Here is a 23310-nt window from a genome sequence, read left to right as displayed (position 1 = left end):
CCTGCAATGGGGAGTCCCTGATACAAAGGGAACCTTCCCACAGGGCAGGAAGGTGGCAGGGCCACACTACCTACCCTCCCTGTCCCCTCCAAATGGTTTTGGAGAGGGAGGGAAAGGGGTTTTTGGGGGTAAAAAGGGGGTTTAAAGTGAATTAAATCCCTCAGAACCCACCCAGGGCTGGAGGCGTCCTGCGGCCCGCGCGCTCTCGTGCTGTGGGAGTGGTTAAAATCACGAATTTTCATATATTTTATTTAAAAAATAAAAACCACACGAAGGAAAAAAAAAAAAAAAAGAAAAAAAAAAAAGGAAAACAAAAAGACCCCTCTTTGTGCAGTTTGGCTTAGTGCAAATGGGCGCATTCCTGCAGGCACTTCCCGGGGCATCAGCCCCGGAGGGAGCTACTGCTCCCCGGAACAAGAGAGAGAAATGACAATACAAAGAGTAAAAACCCCCTGGGGGGGTAAAGGAGGGGGAAGGGGGGGCAGGCGCCCACTTCTGCCCTGGGCACTGGGGCTGCCCCCCGGGAGGAACAGACACCCCCTTTCCCGAGCCCCCGCCGGCCACAGGCACAGCTTATTCGGGGGGTCCCCAAACCGGAGTGGGGAGGGGGCCGGGAGCAGCCGGCCACCCACCCCCCAGCCCCCACCGGCCAGGAGCGGGGTTGGATTTAGCTTATTTTCAAAGGAAAAAAAAGAGGGAAGGGGGACAAGCTCCCTGGCTGGGGGGCGAGGGGGGCTGTGTGTGTGCACATAAAGCTTTCGGGGGCTGGGGGCCGTTCCCTGAGTCCGGGGGGGGCGGCCAGGGGGGTTTGGGGGGCGCGAAGGCACCTCGAGTGCAAAATGTGCAAGAAGGAGGGAGCCGCGGAGGGGGCCCCGTCAGTCGAGGAAGCGCTGGCAGGCCTTCTTCCAGCGGCACGCCGTGCACCACATCTCCCGGTGCTCCATGCCGTACACCTTGCGGCACTTCTTGGCATCGCCCCGCGGCCTCCTGCGGGAACAGGGCACAGGGCGGCTCACGGGGAGCGGGGACACGCGGGAGGGAGGGAGGGAGGGGACAGGGTGTGGGGCGTGACGGCTCACCTGGGGATGGCGGGTGGCTTGGGCGGTGGCGGGGTGGGTGAAGAAGGGGACAGAGGTGGCCGCGGGGGGGTCCGGCAGCCCTGGAAGAGAGGACACAGCCCCCGTCAGACAGTCAGACACGGGGTGGCTGCTGGGGCTGGAGGGTGACGGTGGGTGAGCCCCCCGCCCGTCCCTGTCCCCACCTCCACCCCCATCCCCCCTCACCTGGTACGCGTGGTCGGTGTGGACGTGGCAGCGGCCGGGGGGGCCCGGGGGGCTGCAGGGGGAGGCCAGGGCCAGGTCGGGGATCGGCAGTGCCAGCGGCAGCGGCGGAGCCGGAGCCTCGGGGCCGGGAAAGGCGGGAGGCACCGAGGAGGTGGGCGAAACAGGAGTCAGGCTGGAGAGCCCGTCCGTCAGCGCATCCACGTCCACGTCCAGCTCCGTGTAGTAGAAATCCTCCTCGCCGTCGCTCTGCTCGGGGTCGGCTTTCCGGCTGCAGGGACAGCAGGGTCTGGCTGCAACACCCTGCCCCCATCCAGGGCAGGACCCCACAGGGGGAACCAGGGGACCTTGCGGTGTCCAGGGGGACCCCACGTGCTTACCCAAGGTGCACTGTTCGGATGTGCTTCTGCATCCCTGAGGAGCTGCTGAGGACTTTGCCGCAGCTCTTCCACAAGCACTTGAACATCACCTTGGTGGAGTTCTGCAGGAGAGAGGTGTCAGGGTTCGCCGTCCTGTCTCCATCACATCCTCATCCCTATCTTCACTGTCATCCCCATCCCCAACCTCATCTCCAGCCCCACTGTCATTCCTAGCATTATCCCCATCCCCAAACCCATCCACATGGTTATCCCCATTCCAAACTCATCCTCTTCTTCATTCCCACCCTCACAATCCCCATGCCCAGCCTCATCCCCAGAACCAGCTGCATCCCCAACCTCATCCCGCCATCCCCACCCTTAACCTCATCCCCCTCCTTTTCATCCCTGTCTTCACTATCCCCACTCCCAACCTCATCCCCACCACCAGCCACATCCTCAACCTCATCCTAAACTCATCCTCCTCTTCATCCCCATCCCCACTATTTCCCATCCCCAAACTCATCCCCAGAATCATCCCCAGCTTCATCCCACCTTCCTCTTCCGTGGGATGGGCTCTCCAAAGATGAAGTGGGTGCCGTCGGGCTCGTCAGGGCCCTCATCCGGCAGCGGGGTGGGCAGGAAGGTGCTGGGGACGTGGCTGGAGAGGGGGGGCGAGGGGGTGGAGGGGGTGGAGCGGTCGCTGGGGGGGTCCCAGCTCCAGTCCCCGCTGGTGTTGCTGCTGCTGCTGCAGCTGGAGGACATGGCAGGAGCCTCCTTCCAGACTTCACCGCCCGGCTCTGGTGAGGAGGAGGAGGAGGAGGAAGGTCAGGTCCTGCCATGGGACATGTGTCCAGGGAAGGGGGGACAGGGACACACTCTTACCTGGGGTGTGAGTGGCCGGGGGATGCCCGAGCACCAGCGGGCTGGCGGAGAGGCTGGTGAGCACCGCGGCCGCCATCACCTCGTCGATGCCCGCCTTGCCCGAGAGCTTCCTGCCAGCGAGAGCAGGGGGGCTGTGTCAGGATGGATGGGGCCTCCTGAGCCACTCCATCCCTCTCCATCCCCCCACGAGCTGCTGGGACTGGGGGACACAGTGGTTTGCTTTTGTGTGAGTGGCACAAGGCCACAGTCGCCACACCGTGCTGGGGGTGTCTCCAGGTGCAAAGCGGGTGCCCTGCGCCCTGCAGCACCCTGAAATGCCACTGATCCCCACAGGGATCATCCCAGCAGCCGGTTGGAATCCTCCCTGGCAGGGCATGGCAGAAGTGCAGGCAGCCAGCCAAAAAACACTGCTGTCTCCCACCCTGAGGGAAAACCCTCCATGCCTGGGGGCAGTGCCGTGCTGGAGGGCACCGGCGCCCACATCCCACCCAGAGACGTGGGGATGGCTCAACTTGGGCCGAACAGCTCCATGAGGTGGGGAAAAAAATATAAAAAATTTAGATTAAAAAAAAAAAAGAAGCGAGAGGTCAGGAGCACCAGAAACCGTTTTGCAAAGGGCAGTGATGCTCCCAGCCCGGCACACGGCACAGGGAGCCCCCAGAGTGGGACGGCCGGTCACTGCCGGACACCCGGCGCGGCTGACAGCGGCCAAAGTCCTCCTGTGGCCGGCGGACAAAATCCCATTTCCTGCGGTGAGGCCGGTGCTGGTGGGAGGGCTGTGGCCGTGCCGGTGGCCGTGCCGGTGGCCGTGCCGGTGGCTGTGCCGGTGGCTGTGCCGGTGGCCCTACCTGTGGCGGGGCACGGGGATGCACTGCACGGCCGAGTGCAGCGCCAGGTACTGCTCCAGCCCCGCGTCCAGCACCCGCAGCACGGCCTCCCGGCTGGCCGCATCCTGGCGCGGCGGCGGCTCCCCCAGCCAGCCCTCGGATCCCAGCGGGGCCTGTGGGAGAGACAGCGGTGGGAAGCCAAGAGTCCCCGAGCAATGGATCCCGCAGGGATACCCCCCTGCCCCGACTCTTGGTTGGGTTTGGGGAGCTGGATCGGTGCCTCCAGGCAGGGCTGTGCAGGGACCCTGCCAGACACCCCCGCTGGGATAGATCCCATGTGGATCCCACCAGGTCTCAGTGGCATCCAGCCAGGATCTCCCTGGCACTCCCCGGATGGTCCTGGGAGGCTGATCCCAGTGCCAACACCTGCTGGTTGAGCATCAGCAGCCAGTGGATCCCTCCCCAGGCAGATCCACAGGACCACGAGCAGGGATCCAGCAGGGATCCAGCAGGGATCTCCAGAGCCAGGAAATGACCTGACATCCTTCTGCAAGGCAGCTCCAAGGTGGCAGCACGCACATCCCACATGCCAGCACGGATCCCGCCTAGGGATCCACATCCCAAGTTTATCCCTCTCTGAGCTGATCCCCCAGGATCCAGCAGGTATCCCCAGCGCTGGGAGCACACTTGTCTCTGCCAGGCCAATCCCAGACACAATTCCCAGCCTGAGCGGCGGCGCCAAGGGGATCCCGCTCCAGGGAGATCCCAGGCGGTCCAGCACCAAGCGGATCCCGCTCCAAGCGGATCCCGCTCCAAGCGGATCATCGCTGATCTTCCCAGGGCGGCGCTGGGCGGATCCCTCGCAGGGCAGATCCCTGGAATACCGCACAGGGCTGCGATCCAGGAGGGATGATCCCACCGCGGTGGGGGTGGGGGGAGCGGGTGGCCGGTGTATGTGTGTGTGTAACCCCCCACCCCCGGGCTCCCCGCTGCCACACACTCCCCCCCGCCAAAGTTTATCCCGTCGCGGCGCCATTTTACCGGCGGGGAAACTTTCGGGCGGGCCGCTGTCAGCTGTCACCGCCCCCCGCCGCCGCCGCCGCCGCCGCCTCCCTCCCGGGATCCCACCCCGGTGCCCGCCGCCTCCGCCCCCGCGGTACCTTGCTGGCGGCCCCGGCGGGCGGCGGCGGCGGGCGGCGGCGGCGGCGGGCGGGCATTAGGACCGCGGGCGGGCGCGGGGGTCCATGCGCGAGCGGCCGCGGCCCGGTGGGGGGAGTGGGTGGGGGAGCGCGCTCCGCCGCGCGCGGCCGGGGTCGGGCGCCGGCCTCTCGGCCACGCCCCCCCGGAGCCTCGCCATTGGCCGGGGCGCGCGCGCCGGAGCGCGGCCGCCGCTTTCGGGGCTCCCGATTGGCCGAGCCGCGCTGTCACTCCGCCCACCCCCTCCCTCCTCGCCCGCCGCGGCCGCGCCCCCTCGCTCCCGCCCGCCGCGGCCACGCCCCCGCGCCGCGGCCACGCCCCTCCCGCCGCGGCCATGTTCGCGCGCCCTGCCCTCCCGCCGCGCGCTGCCCGCGGGACCCCCCCAAAAACCACACCACACACCCCCCAACACCACCCAACCCACCAGCCCCGATCAACGGTACCCCGTGTCCCACCTCCCGTCCCGGCACTCCTGGGAGCCCTCCCGGCACGCCTGGGGCCGCCGTGAAGTCGCCCCGCGCTTTCCCGCCAAACTCGCGGAGCTCCCCAAAAAGTTGCGGGGGAACCCCCCCACCGCCCGAAAATTCCCCCGATTCTGTTGTTAGGGCGAGGAATTAGGGGGGCCCCCCACAAGAAAGCGCCCCACCCCCCCAAACTCCCGGCAGCTCCTTCAGACTTACCGGGGCGAAGCTTCCCAGTGTTAAAACTTCGGGGGTTTCCCCCCCTCAAAGCTTATGTCCCCCCTATCAAATTTTAGGGCTGCCGATGAGTTAGAGGGGTTCTCCAAAAGTTGCGGTGCTCCCCACAAAGTGATACTCCCCCAAAACGTATAGGGCCCCCCCAAAGTTCCCTCCGAAGTTTTAGACCCACTGGAAGTTGGCTATAGGGCTCCCCCAAAAGTTACAGTGTCTTTCTGCTGGGAAGGAGGTGTGGTCTGTGTTTTTGGGGTGGGAGGGCTGTCCCCAGTCCCAATCGTTTAGGGTCAGTCCTGCCCAAACCCACCCGTTATGGCAGGGCTGGGTGTGGCGTGCCCGGGGTGCGTGGGGTTCTGGGGGTGCTTGGGGTACTGAAGTACATGGGGTTCGTAGGGTGCATGGAGTGTCCTGGGCATGTGGGGTGCCCGGGGTGTGTGGGTTGTGTGGTGTTACAGGGGGCGCAGGGGGTACTGGGGTGCCCTGGGCATGTGGGGGGCACAGGGTACTTGTAGTGTACTGAGTATTGGGGTCGGGGTGCTTGGGGAGCCCTGGCTGCCTCCCACCCGTGCTCTTCCTCACCTGCCCCGATTTCCCCGGGGCCAGGAGGGCCGGCGAGGGGCCACCAGATCCTGCTGCTGCTGGATTGACCAACGCGCATTCTGGAGGCCGGGACAGAGTCCGTGTGCCTTGTCCCGGACGGTGGCCCCCGCCTGTCCCCACCCCGTCTCCCCGCCTGTCCCCCGGCAGCCCTGGGCTGACCCACACGGCTGATTCCCACGGCTCGGGGACTTTGGGGGTGCTGGGGCGGCACCCCGGGGATGCCCTGCCCGGGAAGGCGATGTTCCCAGCTTGCTTCCAGGGGTGCTTTGGCTGCACCTTATTCCCTGCTCTGGTGGGAAAGGAGGAGGGGGTGGCTGGAGGTGCCGCTTCCAGCCTGCGCCATGCCCAGGTGCTTTCCTAAAGGTGAAATAAAGCAGCAAACCGGGAAAGCCCCCACGCGCCCGGCCAAGAGCCCGGGTGTCACCCCGGGACTGCCGCCCGCGGGGTCCCCCTGCATGGAAGGGGGGGACCAGCAGCGTCCCCGGGGAACCGGGACACCCGCGGGGCCCCAAACCTGCGGGGGGAGGACGGGAGGAGGAGCGCAGCCGGAGCAGCCTTCATCCCCATCCTGTCCTGTCCCGTCCCTGGGGTGTGTCCGGCCCCACAGCCCCCGTTAGAGCGGCCCTGGAGGAGCCCGGGGGGCCCGGGGGAGGCTCCGCGGCCGCCCCTGCTCTGGTTTAATGGTTAACGGCGGCCGAAGCGCTGAGCTGGCCGCTCCGGCAGCTCCGTTCAGTGTTGAGCAACTCCACGGGCATCGCCCGCCCTTGCACAGGGCCCCCAATGCCACCAGCCCGACCCCCGGCCCGGGCTGGGGGGGCTCGGCAAGGTGCCATCCCAAAATAGAACCATAGAATCTCCTGAGTTGGAAGGGACACACAAAGATCACTGAGTCCAACTCATGGCCCTGCACAGGACACCCTCAAGAATCACCCAGCACAGCACCGTGCGGTGTGTAACGCATCTTGCAGCACCGTGCACCGTCCTGCGGAGTGCAGGACGACACGGCAGCCCCGTTCAGCACCGTACGGCGTGAGCTGGGCTCCTGCTCGCTCCCTCTTGTGGGAACAGCACCGTTCAGCACCGTCCCTTGCAGCACCATCCCCTAGCAGCGTGACTTAGAGCCCCGTACAGGTCCATCCCCGGGGCCCAGGAAGGGTGCTCCCAGCCCTACCCTCTCCCCTCACTCTGACTTCAATCTTCCCGACCAGACTCCGAGACTCCAAGTGACATTTTGGGGTGGATTCTTCACTCACTACCCAGATTTCGAGCCTGCAGGGCTCCAGGCACATTTTCCATCACCCTGAGGACTGGGCACTTGATCTTTTGTTTGAGTCCGGCTCTCCCAAGTCCCACAGGAATTATGGGCACGCAGGCAGCCCTGCCCAGCGTGCTGCACCTGCTGCTGGGGCAGGTTGGGAAGATGCATTGGCCACCTCAGCTCTGCCAGAACAGGAGCTTTCCCTCCCCAGGTGCCATGCCAAGCCTTCCTTTCCCCATGGAGGCAGCATAGCGATGCCCCTAGGGCAGCACAGGGCCCACTTCGCCCCAGAGTGAAGCCGCTCTGATCCCACAGGGAGCTGACACCCCTGTGTGAGGCCACGGAGCCCAAACCAGCTCCTGGGGGGGGGTGCAGGTGGTGCAGGAGGGACCCAGCCCTGTGAGGTGGGTGAGGGAGAAGGGGAGCAGGGGAAGGATGCGGCCAGGGCAGCACGGGGGGAGCTGTTACCGGGCTGGCAGCAGGAAGAGCGCGGCAGCACCGGCACCAGCCGAGTTCTATCGGGGCCCTCATCTCGCAGGGGGATGGGAGCAGCTCTCGAGCGGGCGCTGTGGTTTGGCGTCGAGCGCGGGGCTGACGGAGGCTGGGGTGCCTCCGGCTCCAACGCCTGCAGCGGGGTTTGCTGAGCGCCGCGTTTTCGGTTTTAATCTCCTCACCTGCCGCGCTGTGGGGGCAAAGCTGCTGAAGGAAGGCGTGTGGCTTCCTGCTGCACGGCGTGGCACGGCACGGCACAGGGGCTGCAGGTTCCACCCGGCTCCAGCGAGCACCAGGCCACTGTGCCACCGTGCCAGGTAGCCCCTGTTGCCGGGCTACACCCGGCGGAGGCATCGGTGTGACTGAGCCCACCATCGTGTCATCACCTGGGGGTCACTGGGCATCCCTTGGGGCAGGGGTGCCCAATTCCCAGTGGGGAGGAGGAAAGTTTAAGCCCTGGGGTCTGAGGGTTGCACGTCCAGCTCTCCTGAGCACTCGTTTCTTGGCACACTGAGGCTGCAGGACCCATGGAGGTGATGAGGCGGTGAGCAGGCAGCAAGTTGCTGTGCAAATACGCCCTGGTTCCTACCCCAACCCTGTGCAAAGCTCCAGAGGAAGTCCCTGCTCTGGCACAGGCCATCCCATTTTGGCAGCTCTGTGGCTGCATGTCCCCATTTCGGAGGTGCCAAACCATCGATGCAGGGCGGGTGCAGTCACAGTCACCCTGTGCCCATAGGGGCTTTCCCAGCATCACTGTGTCTCTGCTGCAGCAGCACCAGCCCCCAGAACCACGGATTTAGATCCAGTTTAGGAGTGTTAACACCCTCTCAACCTTTTAATGGTGTTTGGGTGATGGCTGCCCACAGAGACACCCTTGCGTGAGTCTGAAAGGGTGGGTGGGAGTGGGAGAATGGAGCAGAGCCCACAGTCCACACACTGCCACAGTCCACAATCCACACGGTGGGATTTCTGGATTGTCCTATGCAGGGCCATGAGTTGGACTCAGTGATCCCTTCTGGGTCCTTTCCAATTCAGGATATTCTATGATTCCATAGAAGCACAGAGATGATTCCATCTCCTCAACAACAAGGGACATTCCGTGATGGGAGCAAAGTCACTCAGGGCTTCCTGGAGGCTGGAGGGAGCCCTGCTCTCCCCCAGGCAGCAGGAGGAAGACAGAGACCCTCACTCATGGCATGAAACTCCTGATAAGGGTCTAGTTCTGCAGCCCCTGACAGGGTTGACCACAGTCCTGCCATCTCCTGCCCTAAAACAGGACCGGTCCCCCCCCATTCCCATCTTGGTGATACCACCAGCCCTGTCCCATTGGGGTCCCACACAGCACCCAGCACCCCCAAACTGCCCATCCTGGGGCATCCCACCATCAACCTGCTGGCACCAGCTGGGCTGGGGTGGGACAAGGACACTTAAAAAAAAATAACAGAAATATATACAGAGAGCCTGTGCAGGGATGCCCCAGGGCTGCAGGTGCCTGTCTCTGGGCACTGACAGTGTCCAGCCAGGGTGGGACCCCCCTGTGGCACTGACCCCAGTTCCAAGGGGGCTATAGGTTGGTGATGTAAACCTCCAGTCCGTTGGCTGTCCTCCGGGTGGAGGCTCTCCGGGGCTCCCCTGCCCAAATGTCCCCAACGCTCTCGTACAGGTTCTCAGGGACACAGGTCTTCCCCAGCTTGTCCCGTTTCGCTGCCTTCTTCCAGTTCATGTCCACAGCCTCGTAGTCGGGGTCGGGGCCACGGCCCTGGGCAGTCCAGGCTCTGTCATTGATGGATTCATAGCAGGGGTCAGAGGAGCCTTGGGCTGACGAGGTCCAGCACCCGGCTGGGGCACCCTCCTGCTGGTGTGGGGGTGGCCACCCAGAACCCGCCTTCCTCGAGGCCCTTGGGGTCGATGCAGGGACCTGGGATTTCTTCTTGGTGGCTTTGCACACTGTCGAGTACATCTCTTCCAGCTGCAAAAGGAACTTTTTTGGGTGGGGGTTTGGGGGCGATCCCTGCCCACTGTAGGGTATCCCCGTGCCTGTGCCACCCCCCCCTCCCCAGATTCTCACAGCCCTCCAAGAGGATCCTGGCAGTGGATTAACTGTTGGGGATCCCACTTTTCGTGCAGCCCAGGAAGCCTTCTGTGGGGCATAGGGAGCAGCATTTTGGGCATCACCTGCCCTCTGAGGTTTTGGTTTTGTTCTAACTCCAAAAAAACCCCCAAAAAAAGTGAAAATGCAGTAGCCTAATTTATACCCTGCTCCAAACACGGGCGCTACAGGGAGGCAGGGAATTACATGACCCACTCTGTACCCCATCCCTGGTGCCCCCCCAGAGTCGTACCTTGGCCTGGGGGGCATTGCCTGTGCCATCCCAGCATTGCTGTGCTCCAGAGGGTCCTGCCATGGCCTCATCCTGCACCTCCACAGGCACCGCCTTCTTCACCTTATGGACACGGGCGTAATCGCCCGCCCCGTGCCCCACCCGCGGGGGGGACAGCTGGGTGCCAGCGGGTGTGAGGGACACTGGAGTGTCCTCCCCCCCCACTGCCAGGGACTCATAGATGGTGTCTGCTGCCGGTTTCCGCAGTGGGGTGAAGAGCAGGTTGGAGTAGGTCTGGTCAGGGGCCGGGGATGTGGCGGGGGGCTCGGGGACGGGGATCTGGGGCAGCTCACGGTGCAGGAGGCCAGAGCTGGGCAGGGACTCAGCTGCGGGGGCTGCGGGGAGGTCCAGGCTGGCTGGGCGCTGGGCTGCAGGAGAGGAGAGGAGATGAGGGGACATGGGGGAGGCAGCACCACCAACCGCTGTGCCAGCAGCACCAACCGCTGTGCCAGCACCATGCCAGCACCACAGCACGGCTGTGCATGTCGTGGTGTGCTCCCTGGGCAGTGTGGGGAACTGCAGGCACTTGCCAAGGGCCACCGGCCCCGTTGGCTTTCCCAGCTCCACCACCACTCACCGCTGTCTCTGGCCTTCAGCCGGTACAGCTCGTGCAGCTTCGTGTCCGACTTGCTGAGCGATCGCAGCTGTGTCTGCCGGAGCAGGGACTGCAGTGGGGGAACACAAACTCTCAGCTTCATGTCTGGGAGCCCCAGAGCCCCCCCCGTGGGGTTGATGCTGCCCCCCAATGTGTGCTTACCTCATCCACCAGTTTCACCCCATCCGGAGCGACCTTCTTCCTGCCCTTGCTGTGGGGAGAAGTGGAGCTGAGCTTGAGGTGGGTGGACAAGCCAGGGGTGAGGAGCAGGTGCCCCAGGACCCCAACCTGGCATCCCCCAAACCCACAATCTCCCTGCTCCTTCCCCAGCCCTGCAGCAGGGTCTGTGCTGGCTGGAGAGGTCTCAGTTGCATCCTGCACTCCACTGAGCTGTGCCGGGCACCACTGGCACCACCCTCGGCATTGCCCGTGGCATCACCCGTCCTGCCCATCCCGCTCACAGCTCAGCCCTCTCTGGGTTGCTCCTGTGAGGTTTTTGGTTGCAGGGGGTGTCCCTGGGCACTGGGGTACAGGGCACCGGGGTTCTGGGTGAGCAGCAGATGGCAGTGGTCCCAGATCAGGAAGGGCACGCGTGGGGTCTCCACGTGTGGCCACCAAATGCCACCGAGGGGCCCCCAGCCCCATCCCAGTGCCAGGAGGGAAAGCAGAGGGGCTGCAGGCAGCACGTACCGTCTGCAGGCAGCACACAGGGCACCCAGGTAGACCAGGCCACCGAGCAGGGCCAGGGCAGCGCCGGTCAGCAGGAGTGGGGTCCCCACCGGCCCCTCACCCCTGGCAGCAGCCATGGGGGATCCCCTTCCAACACCACCGTGGGGCTGAGCTGTGGGGAGAGAGAACATGAGCTGGGGTGCAGCCGGGCACTGCCAGGCTCACCACAGCACGAAATGGTGCTCCATGACGTGAGAGGCACCTCTGGAGTGGGACATGCACTGGATGTCCCATTTTCTGGCCAGTGGTTGCCCTCCCCAGGGTCACCGTGGAGCCTCCAGTGCCCCACCTAGTGTGGACACCCAGCAGCAGATGCTCTGCCACCTCCCAGGAAAACTTTTGGCTCCTTTTGAAAAAACCAACCCAGTAAACCCAACGAGATTCAAGCTCCCAAGTTGCCACTGAGATGCTGAAAAGAAAAAGATTGCCAGGGGCCCTAGAAAACCTCTGAAACACCCAAAAAGTGACAGGGTGCTTTCTGGGAACACCAGAACACCGCCTGGGCTGTGGGATGGAGGTGACACCACTCCCAAGCATAGGGGAGGCCAGACAGGACAGGCAGATGATTCAGCTTCCCAGAAATGGGAGAGCTTTGGCCTCACAGCCACCTCTTCCTCCTCTTCATTCTCACACCCCAAGACACCCTCTGACTGCAGCAGGTCTCACACAGACCCCACCTCTCCTCTACCACCACAGCCCCGGGTCTGCAGCTGCTCTCTGCTGTGACATGGGAGCAGACAACGCCCAACCTTTCCACCACTTCCCTCTGCCTAAAGCCATGCTTTGCCCCAACCCAGCCTTTGTCCCTGCACCTTCCTCAAGGGAAGAGTCCTTCCCTGCAAACCGCAGCAGTGGCAGGGCCAGAGCAAGCGGTGCAGAGGCACGAAGGTGCTGGGGAGCCCGACACAAAGTGCAGACGCTCCCCAGCCTGTCAGGATCACTCCCAGGAGGCTCTTGGTGACCCCAGTCCCACCATCCCCATCCCTGCTCCGCTGTCAGCACTCTGCAAACCCAAAGCAAAAGCTGACACAGCTTCACCTGCCCCAGTGTTGATGGTGGCTGCGGCTCCCGGCTCTGCCCAGCTCAGCTCTGAGCACCCCGCGCTCCAAAAAAGGCTGGGCTGTGACCCGCACCCGGGAGAAGCCGAAAGGAGGCGGAGGCAGCTCCCAGCCCGGGAGTGAAGCCCAGCTCCAAGAAGCCAAGGAAGCTGATGCAGAGGGGGCCAGCAGGGTCCCTGGGCAGAGCTGGGCAGGACAACTTCCACCAGCACAGCTGGGCACCCACAGATCCTGCGGGGCACACCGAGCGTCTCTTACTCACCCTCTCAAATGTCACCATCTGGATGACAAAGGCCAGGCGAGCTCTGGTGAGAAGCCACCCTGCCTCATGTGAATCTCAGAAGCTTCAGCAGTTCCGTGGCGAGCGGGGCAGTCCATGCCCGTTGTCCCCACTGCCCTGACCTCCATGTCACACTGCAGTGTCTTTGGAGCATCTTTTACCCCAATAACTGGCAGGTCTCTGCCCACTCGCAGCACCCTTTTATCCGAGAGCACCCTTTTATCTGAGAACTTCCCATGCCTTTGGAAACTGCCCTGACTGAAGCCTGAACCCTGGAGAGCAATTAGTTCAAGGTAGAAAGTGAGACAGCGAGTTTTTAGGGACTAACCAGGCTGGACAGACTGGCTTAGATCAGAGCTGGGAAGGCAAGGCTGTTCCCTCTCCAACGACGTTTTAATTAGACAACACAGCTTTTCTGTCTGAGCATACATTAATTACAGGGATTACCTGCAACAGGGCCGTCGTGTTAGACAGAGCCTGGAGCTCCTCGCTGGACTGGCTCAGCTCATTAGAGTGATGGGATCACAGGCTGCAGGAGCTGCCGTGCTCAGGGCAGAGCCGAGCAGGCTCTGGGGTTCAGCAGACAAAGTTCTAACGAGGAACGACAGTCGGGAACCGGTGTGATGTCGGAATCGCGGTGGGAGCTTTCAGCATGCTGAGGCAGGCACACATGGGGCAGCTTATCCCACAGCGGGGGGATTTTCCATCCCTAAATTTTTAAGATTGAAGAAGGGAGAGGCTTCCTGAGTGGAAATGAATACAGAGAAATTCTTCTGACCTACTCAGTTGTGCAGGTGGGTGGTTGCTCCTGGATTTCTGACCAGTGAAACTGCCTCTTGCAGGATCAGCAGTCACTGGGAAAAGCCACTTTGGACAACTCGTTGGGCCTCCCAAAACTACGCATTTGCAAGCAAAGCCTCAGTGCCCGCCTGAAGCCGCTCGGGTAGGACCGAGCAGGTTTGCAAGGCAAAGTCTCAACCAGACCTTCTGAAACCCGCACCTGAATTTCCTGCCAATAAAGTTATCGATCTCCCAGTCCTGGGGCTGTTCCCCGGGGCAAGGAGACTCAGCAGACGAGGTTTCACAACGTGCCGGCTCCGCAAGCCCGGGTGGCTTTGAAGGCGAGGGCGGCCACGGCCGTTGCGTACGTGCGACGAACACCCACGGCCCAGGAGGGAGAACTCCCCCCCGTGACACCCCAGCACGGGCACCGTAAAGGGCAGATGGTTTGTTAACTCCAGGATGTGGGAGTTTTTTTGTGACTCCTACGAAAAGCGCAAGTTCCTCGGCTGGGTTTCACGAAAACAAGATCAACTTCACTGCAAAACTCAGAGCTGCTGCTGATTCTGCCCGACCTCTGATTCATCTCCCCAGATAAAACCACACAGTTTTCAGCGCAGGGTGATGAGCAGAAAGTCTGTGAAGCTACTCAAAGCCTGGTTTTTGCAAGAAACCAGGGGGAACATTTTGAGCTGATTTCAATCAGCGACTGTGCACAGGGCTGCAGCGACCTCCTCTCGGGTACCCGGGGGAGTTGTGCTGCAAAAAAGGCCCAAGAAGCAGAAGTAGATAGTTTTTTTTTTTCTTTTTAATTATGAAAAATGAAAGCCCTGTTACAGTTAGTCACAACACTGAATCTGCCCTAGACCGTGGGGTGCAATTAGTGATTTTTAAAACAATTTCTAACACAGAGCAGGCATGAGATCTCACCCACTTCACTCATCTCTGCAGTGAGAAGGAGAGATTTCATGGTCAAACACCTCTGGAAGCATTTCATTTAGAAAGGACCAACTCTGTTTCTAAATGCCAGACCCAAATGTCCCCAAGCTTGGATGCATGCTCCCAGCTGCAGTTCTGACGGCTGCTCACGTGCTGGAGTGGCATCTGAGAAAATATGGCTTTAAAACCTCCATTTAAGTGATCACCCGCCCACACCGTGGGGCTTTTCTCCAGGCTGTCAGCGCCTTTCTTTCCTCCTGCCCCTCCCTGATCGCTGGACACTCACTCACTTGGGCAGAGAAATGCTCTTCTAAGGCAAAAACCTGCTGGACAGATTTTCTGCAGAGCTGAGCCACAGCAGGACACCAGTGGAGAGCTCGGATCTGCCGTTATGGGAAGCCAGATTCCAAACTCCAGAACGTATTAAGGTGATACGTGCCTTTTTGAGAACCACCTGCCTACCACAGTGGTTTTCTTGCCACACATTCTGTAGCTGTGCACAACCTCAGGTTTACAGAGGACAGTTTCAGTGACCACACTCTCAAGCCTCCTCACCCACAGCTCAACACAAGCAAAACTCCAGTTCCCCTCCCCACAACACAACTCGAAATTTTCCTATTGAAAAAAACCCAAAAAAAACACAACACCCCACACCTCCCAACTCAACTCATTCATCCCAAAACCAACTGGCTCCCACTCAGCCTCCAGATCCCAACCACGGGATTCCAGCAGCGCTGCCAACCTCCAGCACCTTTTCTTCCCTCTGACGCCCAGCAGCAGAGCACAAAGCATGGAGTGGCACACATCCTCCAGAAGTGGCACACAGCCTTCAGCCCAACTAGCAAGGTTTAACCCAGCTGGTGCTTCCCCAGAGCAGAGCAGGAATCCTGCCTGTCCAGTCTAGCCAGCTGCAACAGCACCTCCATCCATGCTGTGACTTCCCTATGATCTCGTAGGGTCTTAAAGGATTCCCCCCTCCTGTTTAACTGCAGATTCCCCAGACTGGAAAGCCAACAGCACTTACTCTGCAGGAACTCAGAGGACGGTGGAGCACAGAGATCCAGTCATGCTCTCCTCTTTGCCAGCCATCCTGGAGAACTTGATTTCTTTTATCCCGCCGAGTAAATCCCAATCAGGGGTTCCTGTGCCTTTCGAACCCGCTGAGCTCTCCCAGTCCCGAGCTCTGGGAGGAGCAGCCGGCTGTGAGCACACACGGAGCATACACACCCCGCAGCTTCCTGGCCTCGGAGGTGGTGGCTTCACCCCGGGGTAGGCTGGGTCTGTGCTCACAGGCTCCCAGCACAGCAGCACCCTCTGCCCCCGCCCGGCCCGTCTGGGTGCTCAGGGCAATACCAGGAAAGAATGAGGCGCCCCAGATCATCATTACCTTGCAAATGAGCAATGCCTTACATGGAGAGAGGGGAAAATAAACACCGACTTTATTCATCAGGGATGTGGATGTGTTGGGTGGGAGGTGGCAGCCACTGGAATAGGAGACTGAGGCTCCTGAATAGGCAGCCACTGAGCTGAGACACAGGGCTAACACACCCAGCTCCTAAAGGGATGATGTTATATAGTCTCAGAACACAAAATAAACCCCAAAAAATTTCTCTGCCCAGGTCAGATCCCCAGTCACGGGCCACTTCAGCAAGCACCCATGGTAAGCTGGGCACACATCAGTCCTTGTCACCACTCCACACTCAAGTGTGGGAAACAAACAGTCATTTGTGAGGGAAGGGCTCTGAGCAGCCACTGTTAAACCCTAGAGCTGAGCCCCGTGTGTGGAGAACAGGAATTCAGAACAATGAGGATCCTGCAGCCAATTCCATTAGGAACTGATGGATGCTGAAGTGGCCAGGGCAGCCCCTGCCAGTTCCACATCCACAGCATGATCCAGGTGCTCCCACAGGTTTCCTGAAGATGTTCATCTTGTCTGGTTTTGCTGCCTCGCTGTGTTTTCGGAGGTGTGTCTGCAGCAATGTGAAATCCCACATGACTTGAACAGCTCTGATCGTATCTTCCTCAGCCTCAGATTTTCTGGTTAGTTTGGCAGCCTGGCCCTGCAAGCAGGCTCAGCCCTGCCCAGGCTGACAGCTTTACAGGCTTCTTAGGCACAGATAAAAAAGGGGGGCACTAAAGGAGCAAACCTTTTCATGAGAAAAGTGACTCACAGAATAAAAAGAAATCAGTTTCTTAAACTAAGAAAAAACTGTGTCTGTAAGATACTGGCATGAATTGCAATTTTTTTTTTTTTTTTAAAAAAAAGCCTTTACAATGCACAAATCCCACCAGAAAGTCTGATGAAACCACTATCTCCTCTGGGGCAAGCATTGGCTGCCACCAATGCAGAATGTAACAGAGGGGAGAGAACAACCTTCCTGTCCAAAGACTCTCCTGGGCTGCTCCCAGCCCAGCCCCAAGCTCTCCCACTGCAGGGCTGCACAGTGGACAATACAGATCCTGCTCCTTGTGCTCATCCACGGCCCAGTCCAACCTGCACCTGGATCCTGAGGTTTTTTAGTAAAAGGACCTGTGTTCAGCGAGCCACCTCGGACAGAAAAACCCAACTGATGGTGACAAAAATCACAAGGCTCCCTGTGGAGTTGTTCCTAGTGTTTGGGAATCCCATTACACTGCTGGCTTATTCCCCCACTGTTGGCACTCTACTTGTGGACCCACACAGCCTTCCCTGCCAAGCCAAATGAGTTAGGCTACAGCATGTCCTGGGATACTCTTACAGTCAAACTGCTGAAATCTGATCCTCAAGGCCGCTGGTTCCCACCTCTGAGCTGCCAGTTTTCACTCTATTCCTAACACTAAGGCTACAAAGAACTGCTCCCCCCAAAAAATGGAGCCCTCAGATAAATCCCACAGTAAAAACCAGAAGGCAGAGAGCAGCTGAAGCACTTTGCCTCTGATGTTTTCTCCCAGCACAAGCCTTTTCTGCTTTGCCAGGCCGTGCTCGGGACCCTGCTTGTACCTGTGCTCCTCAGGGGGGCTGCAGGCAGAAGTCACAGCTGATGGCAGGATGTGGGGCTGTCCAAGCCCCCTCAGCTGCTTTGCAGCCAGCAGTGTTATCACCTGAGCAGCCACTGAACTCTGGATGGAGGTGCTACCGCAGGGAAAACGGAGGAAAAACGTGTGCAAGAGAGCAGAGAATCATATTTTGTACAGCCAGTCCTCATCCAAGGCCCAGGGAATGCTTTGGGGGCTGGATGGATGTGCACTCCCCCTCAGTCCCAGCAGAGCTCAGAAGCATCCAGAAACTGCTGCTTTTCCACCCAGTTTCAGGCTGGGCAGCCTGAGGCCCAGAGGAGCAGGATGGCTCATGCAGGCTCTGAGGCCAGGAGCACTAGAAGGACAATCCCTGCAGTCCAAGGCCTTCCTCAGCACCTTAGAACTCAGTCATCTTCTTGTGGGTTTCTGCTTTCTTCTGCTCCCGCTGCAGTCTGGCCTCCTGGGCCTGCAGCTGCCCCAGCTTCTTGTGAGCATTTGCCAGCTTCTCCTCCAGCCTGGCTGCAGCAACGCTGTGCCTGAAAGCAAAAAGCACGGTGGCAATGTCATCCTGCGTGGCAAGATCAAGGGCTTGTCCTCATCCCAGGACGGTTTGCCCTTTCCTGTGGGATCAGCACAAGGGACCTGTTAAAAGCCAGGAAGAACCCGATGCTTAGCACAATTTGGGCTAGAAAACTTTCTCCTGGCATGCTCAACAGCAACGTTGCAATGGTGGGCACGAGAAAGAAAAGAGTCCAACACCTTTCCTCAGAGAGCTCCTCTCTTTCCCACAGCCTGAATTCCAGCCAGACACATCTGCCAGTGTCCAAGATGGCCTGAAGCACACACTGAACTCTCTCCTCCACTTCCCCTTGGGTCTCATCCACACGTTTCACTTGTTCCTCCCACACCCCATTTCAAGCCCACCCCTTCCCAGAAGCACCAAGAACTCGGTCCCAAAGGGAACGTTCTCCTACCGCCCGGTGTTGCGTTCCAGGGCCTGCTGGATTCCCCTGATATCCCTCAGCGTTTGTTCAATCTCCTCCGCTGTCTGGAAGAGGTGGACACTCAGGACTTTCCTGGTGCTCTTGCTGGCGTGGTAGATCTCCTTGCTGTTCCTCTGGGGCAGGGCCATCCCTCCAGCCTTGTCCCCGGTGCTCTTCCCACGCAGCTTCTCGTTCAGAAAGTCAAACACGTTCCGGGGGGGCTTCCGGCCGCCCGACTGTCCAGAGTTGTTTCCCTTTGCTCGGCATTTCCTCGATTTGCCTGGGTCCAGCTTCCCCTGCTTCTTCTTCTGCAGCACCTCAGCACACTGGTCCAGGGACTTCCCTCGAGGAAGCACCACAGCCTGCACTGGCTCCACTCTGCCCTGAGAATTCTTCCCTAACCCTGAGGAGAGACACGGAGTGATTACAGCAAGTGAGGACAGCCCCTCTCAGAGTCACCTCCCACCACGGGCTCACGTTGACAGACTCACAAGCTTAGAACAAGCAAACAGGCTTTTGAGGTACCAAAAGCTGCAACTGCTGTCCAAGCAAGGGGAGCAGCAGCAAAGGCCAGGCCTGGAGCCTTTCACAGCAGGAGATTTGTGATTCCAAGCCTGGGGCCATCCGCCGGGCCGGTTTCTGTGAAACCAGGCCCAGCCTCACATTCTCAGCTTCTCCAGCCAGGTTCTACTTAAAACTGGTTTGGTTCCTCTGGGAGAACCAGAGACACACAGGCAGCAGGGCTGCCCTCCCAGAGCCCCCAAGGCTCGATGCAATTTGGGTGGGGAGCAGCGGGTTCAGCAGGCTTTGAAGTCTGTGTCCGGAGCCAGGAGATGTGCTTAACACAGACATCAGAAGCTTTGCAGATCAGCTCCCCTCCACCTCCAGCCTCCCGACGCTCACACAGCAGTTCTCACGGCTTTGATCGCCAACTTGACCGTGGTTCCAGTGTTTGCCATTACCATACAGGGCTGGCTGCCCCACATGCCTGTACTTCCATGGAATAAGTCATCCCTCTTCCCTCCAACACCACTGTGACCTATTGCATCGCTCAGGCCTCGGGGCCCTTCAGCACGGCAAAGTTCTGGCTTCATCCTCCCAAATCTTGGGTGTTTTTTTTCTTAACAGCCACAGGACCACCTCCTCCCCTTACCTTTTCCAAACTCATATCCCATCTGAACAAGCAGTTTGGAGCCAATGCCACGAGTATGGGCTTCCCAGCCACCGAAAGAGGAGCTGCACGCAGGAGTCCACTCCCGTTCTCTGGAACTCCTGAATCTATCACTGTGAGCACAGGAGAGGAAAATCAGCGAAACACAGGAACGAAGCTGCTCTGCAAAACCCTCGTGGGGGCCACTCACACAGCATGAAACCCCCTCGTGGAGCAGTACAATTCACTTCTCCCACCCTAAAACCATTTGGCCACTCCTCCAGCCCTGCTTGGTTCCTACCGAGTTGTCAACTTCCATGAACACTGCACAGGGAGTGACTGAAATGAGAGATCTCACTTAATTTAATTTTAAACCATCTCTCAGACCCAGGCACAGTCACCCAGGAGGTTTATGCTTCCTTTCCATCCTTCCAGGATGGTGACACAGAGGCACATAACACTTATCCTGTGCCTCCAGCTCCTGCCTCGGGTCCGAGGCTCCTCTGGGCCATGGTGCTAATTCTGTGTTATCAGGATCCAGTAACCTCTGTTAGGTTAAATGTTCAGGGCTCTAGGACACGACCCTGTCCCTGTGACACTGCTGTGGCACCAGCACAGGGACAGGGCTGCCTGTGTAACCTCCAAGAAGTCACTTGGAAGGACCCAACACTCAGTTACTGGGATCTCACACTCCTGGGTGATGAAGCTGCAGAGAGATGAGGGAAAATCTCCTGATTCACTTTTTAGTTCAACTCAGGCAGCCACATAAGAAACAGGCTCTGAGCCTGGAACTCTGAAATATCACACCCTCGTGGAAGTTCCCATGGAAACCTCCAGCCTTCATTAGCTCAGTGATTTGCATAAACCAAAGATTTTTAGTTGGCAGCTGTAACATAACAGCTAATTACTGTTCTCTACCTTTCAGGAACACATGAAGAGATTAACTGCTCTTTCATCAGAGGTGAGACACTCGCAGGGAGAGCTCCAGGACAGCCATCCAGTCCCACAGAAAGGCAGAGCCAGATCACAAGAAGCTTTTGCTCATGCCCTTCTCTCTCTCTCACCTTTGGCATAACCAGAATCATCGACACTGTCCTCGTCAGACTCAGACCCGGCAGCATCTTCACTTCTCAGTGGGGGGATGACACTGTCCCCTTCCACCACAGCCTCCTTGAGCAGCAGGGAGTCAAACTTCACTGTGTAGTAGCCACTGTCCACGTCTGCAGAAGCAACAGCAAGGACAGGAGCTCCTGTCAGTCCCCAGCACACAGGGGGGCTGAGCCAGACTCAGCTCCAGTGGAACGACACAGGAGCAGGGGAAGGTCCAAGGAGAATGTTTTTAAGAATTCTGGGCTTAATTTGTGCTTTTTATTTCTGTCTGGGAGGGAGAAGCACCAACTGCAATGAAAAGCCACTTCCACAATGCCTTTGTTGATACCTGAAGGTTTATTTCTATAAGGGAAGAGAAATGGGCTGTTGAGAAATGGAATTTAGGAGAAATTACACTTGCTCCCTTCTGAATTAATAATAGTTAAAAAAAGTCAGAAAGAGGGAATAAGCCCTGCTTCTTCTCAGGACACAGGGAAGCTTGTATGAGCAGCTGCTGGCCAGGGCCAGCTCCTCTGGTTTTTGTTTAAACAAGAGCAGATTATTGCAATTCTCACCTAATATGCATGCAAATTCCTGCAGGACCAGCCTCTTCCCTTTCAGAGCAGTTAATGACCTTGCACTAATCTCCTTTCCACATTCCTGCCCTTTATGTCTCCTTTCCATCCCACACTCTCTTTCCCAAGTCTGACACCGCTCAGCCTGTTGCCCCAAGATTTTCAGCTCAGGGCTGCAGCCACACAGCTCACCATTCTTCTGTCACTAACCACAACAGCCAAGCTTTCCACCCACGTCACCATCAGCCTCCACCTTCCCCCAGGGCCCCTCACCAGTGATCCTGGCCGTGTACCATATCCCGTCGCTGTGCTTCGCCAGGCAGGCCGAGCCCACCCCCAGCGAGCTCAGGTCGGGCTCCTGGAAAGGCTGGAGCTCCTCCACAGACACCACCTGGCCGTGGGAAAACCTGCAGGGAAGGAGGAACAGGAATCTTTAAATAAAAACCCCTTCCCTCCCTAAAGGAAACGTCCCAGTGATGAACCTGCCTCCCCCCCCGGGGCACTGGGGAGGTTTGACCACGTTGTGGTTGCAATTCCACAATCTGTTCATGTTTCACCTCAAACGTGGCATTTATGCCACGAAACAAAGCAAGGATCCCACCCTGGAGAATTAAACTCCCTTGCCAGTGACACATCCAGTAGGAAAGTTCATGTCCTTGGAGATGAAGAGGATCAGAGGCAGGCAGGGCTCCAGCCCATCCACCTTCACTGTCCCCTCAGGCTGCTCCAGGCCCTTCCCGGTGAGGATCCCCCAAAAATGGAGCCTCCACAGCCTCCCTGTGCAACTGGAATGTTTGCACTATCCAGAGGTTTGGGTGTTTTATTTAAAACACTTAATCAGCTATTAATTTACCCACTCAACATCTCTGCAGCTTTCCCAGGGGATTTTCCACTTCACCTCTGCATCAGCTAAAAGGAAACAACCCAACTGATGCCACTGCTCACCACAGCACGTTTCAAAAACACAAAGGCACAGTTTCACTGGGTAAAAAGGGCACTTCAGGAGGTGGTTCATCCCTCCCACCCCCTCTCTTTACCGACAGTTCTCCTTAAATCTGCACTTGTCGTCCAGGAAGAACGGGCAGGGCTTCAGGGACTTGTGGGTCGGGTACAGGTAGAGCACCCTGACCCCTGCACTGCCATCCTCCAGCTCCTCTGTCCCCACAATCATGGCATTGTGGTACTCCAGGGTCCCCCAGGAGCTGTAGTAGGGGGCTTTAACCTTCATCCCACTCAGCTCCTCCTCCTCCTCCTCCCTCTCTGACTCCTCCTCCTCCTCTTCGCTGCACTTGGATTCATTTTTATCACCCGTTTCTCCCCCTCTTTCCGAGGAGATCTCGTTGTTATCCCCTGGAGGCTCCTCGTCTGCTCCAAGGCCAGCAATGGCTTCCTTAAAAGCAGCGTATTCCTCATCCTGGGCAGAGCTCTCCAGGCTGGGATCGCGCCCCGGGACACCTGCCGGGGAGGAGGAGGAGGAGGAGGCATCTGCGTCCAGAGTGGCCAGGAGTTTGCTCTTTTTCACAGCCACCAGGCTGGACTCGGTCAGTTCGATCAGCTGCTTCAGGTCCTCCTGCAGCTGCACCAGGTCCGAGTGCTGCGATGGGTCCTGGCCGGCCCCCAGCGCCAGCTCCACCTGCTCCAGCTGCGCGTTGTAGGTGTGGATCGCCGCCTCCAGGCTCTCCTCATCCATTATGGGCACGACGGGGGCGCCTTCGCCCGCGGGAACTCACAGCACGTCCAGCGTTTACTTAAGAACTCTCCGGATAACGAGCCCGCAGAGGCGACGTCCACCCGCCGTCCCGCTCCTTCCCTTGGGATTCATCAGGGCGATGGTCCCGCTGGGAACGGGAGACGAGAGAGGCCGAGGAGAGGCCGGGCCCGGCCCTGCCTTCCCCCGCCACGGTGCCGCTCCAGCCCGCCGGGCGCCGCTCCTCCCGCTGCCCGGGCGCTCCTCCCGCGGCCCGGGCTCTCCTCCCGCGGCCCGGGGACTGCGGTACCGTCCCGGAGCCCCGCTCCGCCCTCAGCGGCACCGGGCCCTGCGAGCCGCCGCCATGACACCCGCCATGGCACCCGTCCCTTCCGGCCACGGCGCACCCACTTCCGCCAACGCGTCACCACCCTCGGCACCGGGGCGGGCGGTGTCGCTGTGAGCTCTGGGAGTTGT

General features: G+C 59.5%; 3 protein-coding genes across 3 annotated transcripts; all 3 read right to left on the bottom strand.

The window, feature by feature from the left end:
• Positions 1 to 222: 222 nt before the first annotated feature.
• SLC2A4RG (SLC2A4 regulator) lies at positions 223 to 4578 on the bottom strand. The gene is made up of 8 exons (XM_050314065.1): positions 4509 to 4578; positions 3370 to 3521; positions 2522 to 2631; positions 2192 to 2436; positions 1661 to 1761; positions 1284 to 1551; positions 1080 to 1159; positions 223 to 987 (listed from the first exon to the last, which is right to left on the bottom strand). The coding sequence occupies exons 1-8, from the start codon at positions 4563 to 4565 to the stop codon at positions 876 to 878; spliced, it is 1125 nt and encodes a 374-aa protein (XP_050170022.1). The 5' UTR covers positions 4566 to 4578; the 3' UTR covers positions 223 to 875.
• Positions 4579 to 8455: 3877 nt separating this feature from the next.
• On the bottom strand, positions 8456 to 15608 carry LIME1 (Lck interacting transmembrane adaptor 1). Its single transcript, XM_050314066.1, has 7 exons — positions 15377 to 15608; positions 13081 to 13342; positions 11257 to 11407; positions 10729 to 10777; positions 10549 to 10636; positions 9933 to 10339; positions 8456 to 9559 (listed from the first exon to the last, which is right to left on the bottom strand). Exons 3-7 carry the CDS (start codon positions 11370 to 11372, stop codon positions 9155 to 9157), a joined length of 1065 nt encoding a protein of 354 aa, XP_050170023.1. The 5' UTR covers positions 11373 to 11407; positions 13081 to 13342; positions 15377 to 15608; the 3' UTR covers positions 8456 to 9154.
• Positions 15609 to 15763: 155 nt separating this feature from the next.
• ZGPAT (zinc finger CCCH-type and G-patch domain containing) lies at positions 15764 to 23209 on the bottom strand. The gene is given in 7 exon segments (XM_050314064.1): positions 15764 to 17885; positions 18324 to 18735; positions 19486 to 19587; positions 19590 to 19616; positions 20547 to 20702; positions 21420 to 21553; positions 22184 to 23209. Coding segments are annotated over 7 exon segments (1623 nt in total). The 5' UTR covers positions 22837 to 23209; the 3' UTR covers positions 15764 to 17746.
• Between the last annotated feature and the right edge of the window lie 101 nt (positions 23210 to 23310).

Source organism: Myiozetetes cayanensis, unplaced genomic scaffold (assembly GCF_022539395.1).
Source record: "Myiozetetes cayanensis isolate MyiCay16 unplaced genomic scaffold, myiCay2020 scf19, whole genome shotgun sequence".
Taxonomy (NCBI): domain Eukaryota; kingdom Metazoa; phylum Chordata; class Aves; order Passeriformes; family Tyrannidae; genus Myiozetetes; species Myiozetetes cayanensis.
This window is presented reverse-complemented; position numbering and strand designations above follow the sequence as displayed.

What these genes read in the sequence shown, in the direction of transcription:
- LIME1 (XM_050314066.1), bottom strand. Translation starts at nt 11,372, where the DNA reads ATGGCTGCTGCCAGGGGTGAGGGGCCGGTGGGGACCCCACTCCTGCTG. An exon ending in CTGTGTGCTGCCTGCAGACG is followed by an intron (nt 10,778 to 11,256) that starts GTACGTGCTGCC and finishes TTCTCCCCACAG; the next exon opens with CAAGGGCAGGAAGAAGGTCG. An exon ending in GCTGAAGGCCAGAGACAGCG is followed by an intron (nt 10,340 to 10,548) that starts GTGAGTGGTGGT and finishes CCTCTCCTGCAG; the next exon opens with CCCAGCGCCCAGCCAGCCTG.
- SLC2A4RG (XM_050314065.1), bottom strand. Translation starts at nt 4,565, where the DNA reads ATGCCCGCCCGCCGCCGCCGCCGCCCGCCGCCGCCGCCCGCCGGGGCC. An exon ending in CCGCCGGGGCCGCCAGCAAG is followed by an intron (nt 3,522 to 4,508) that starts GTACCGCGGGGG and finishes TCTCTCCCACAG; the next exon opens with GCCCCGCTGGGATCCGAGGG. An exon ending in AAGCCACCCGCCATCCCCAG is followed by an intron (nt 988 to 1,079) that starts GTGAGCCGTCAC and finishes CTGTTCCCGCAG; the next exon opens with GAGGCCGCGGGGCGATGCCA.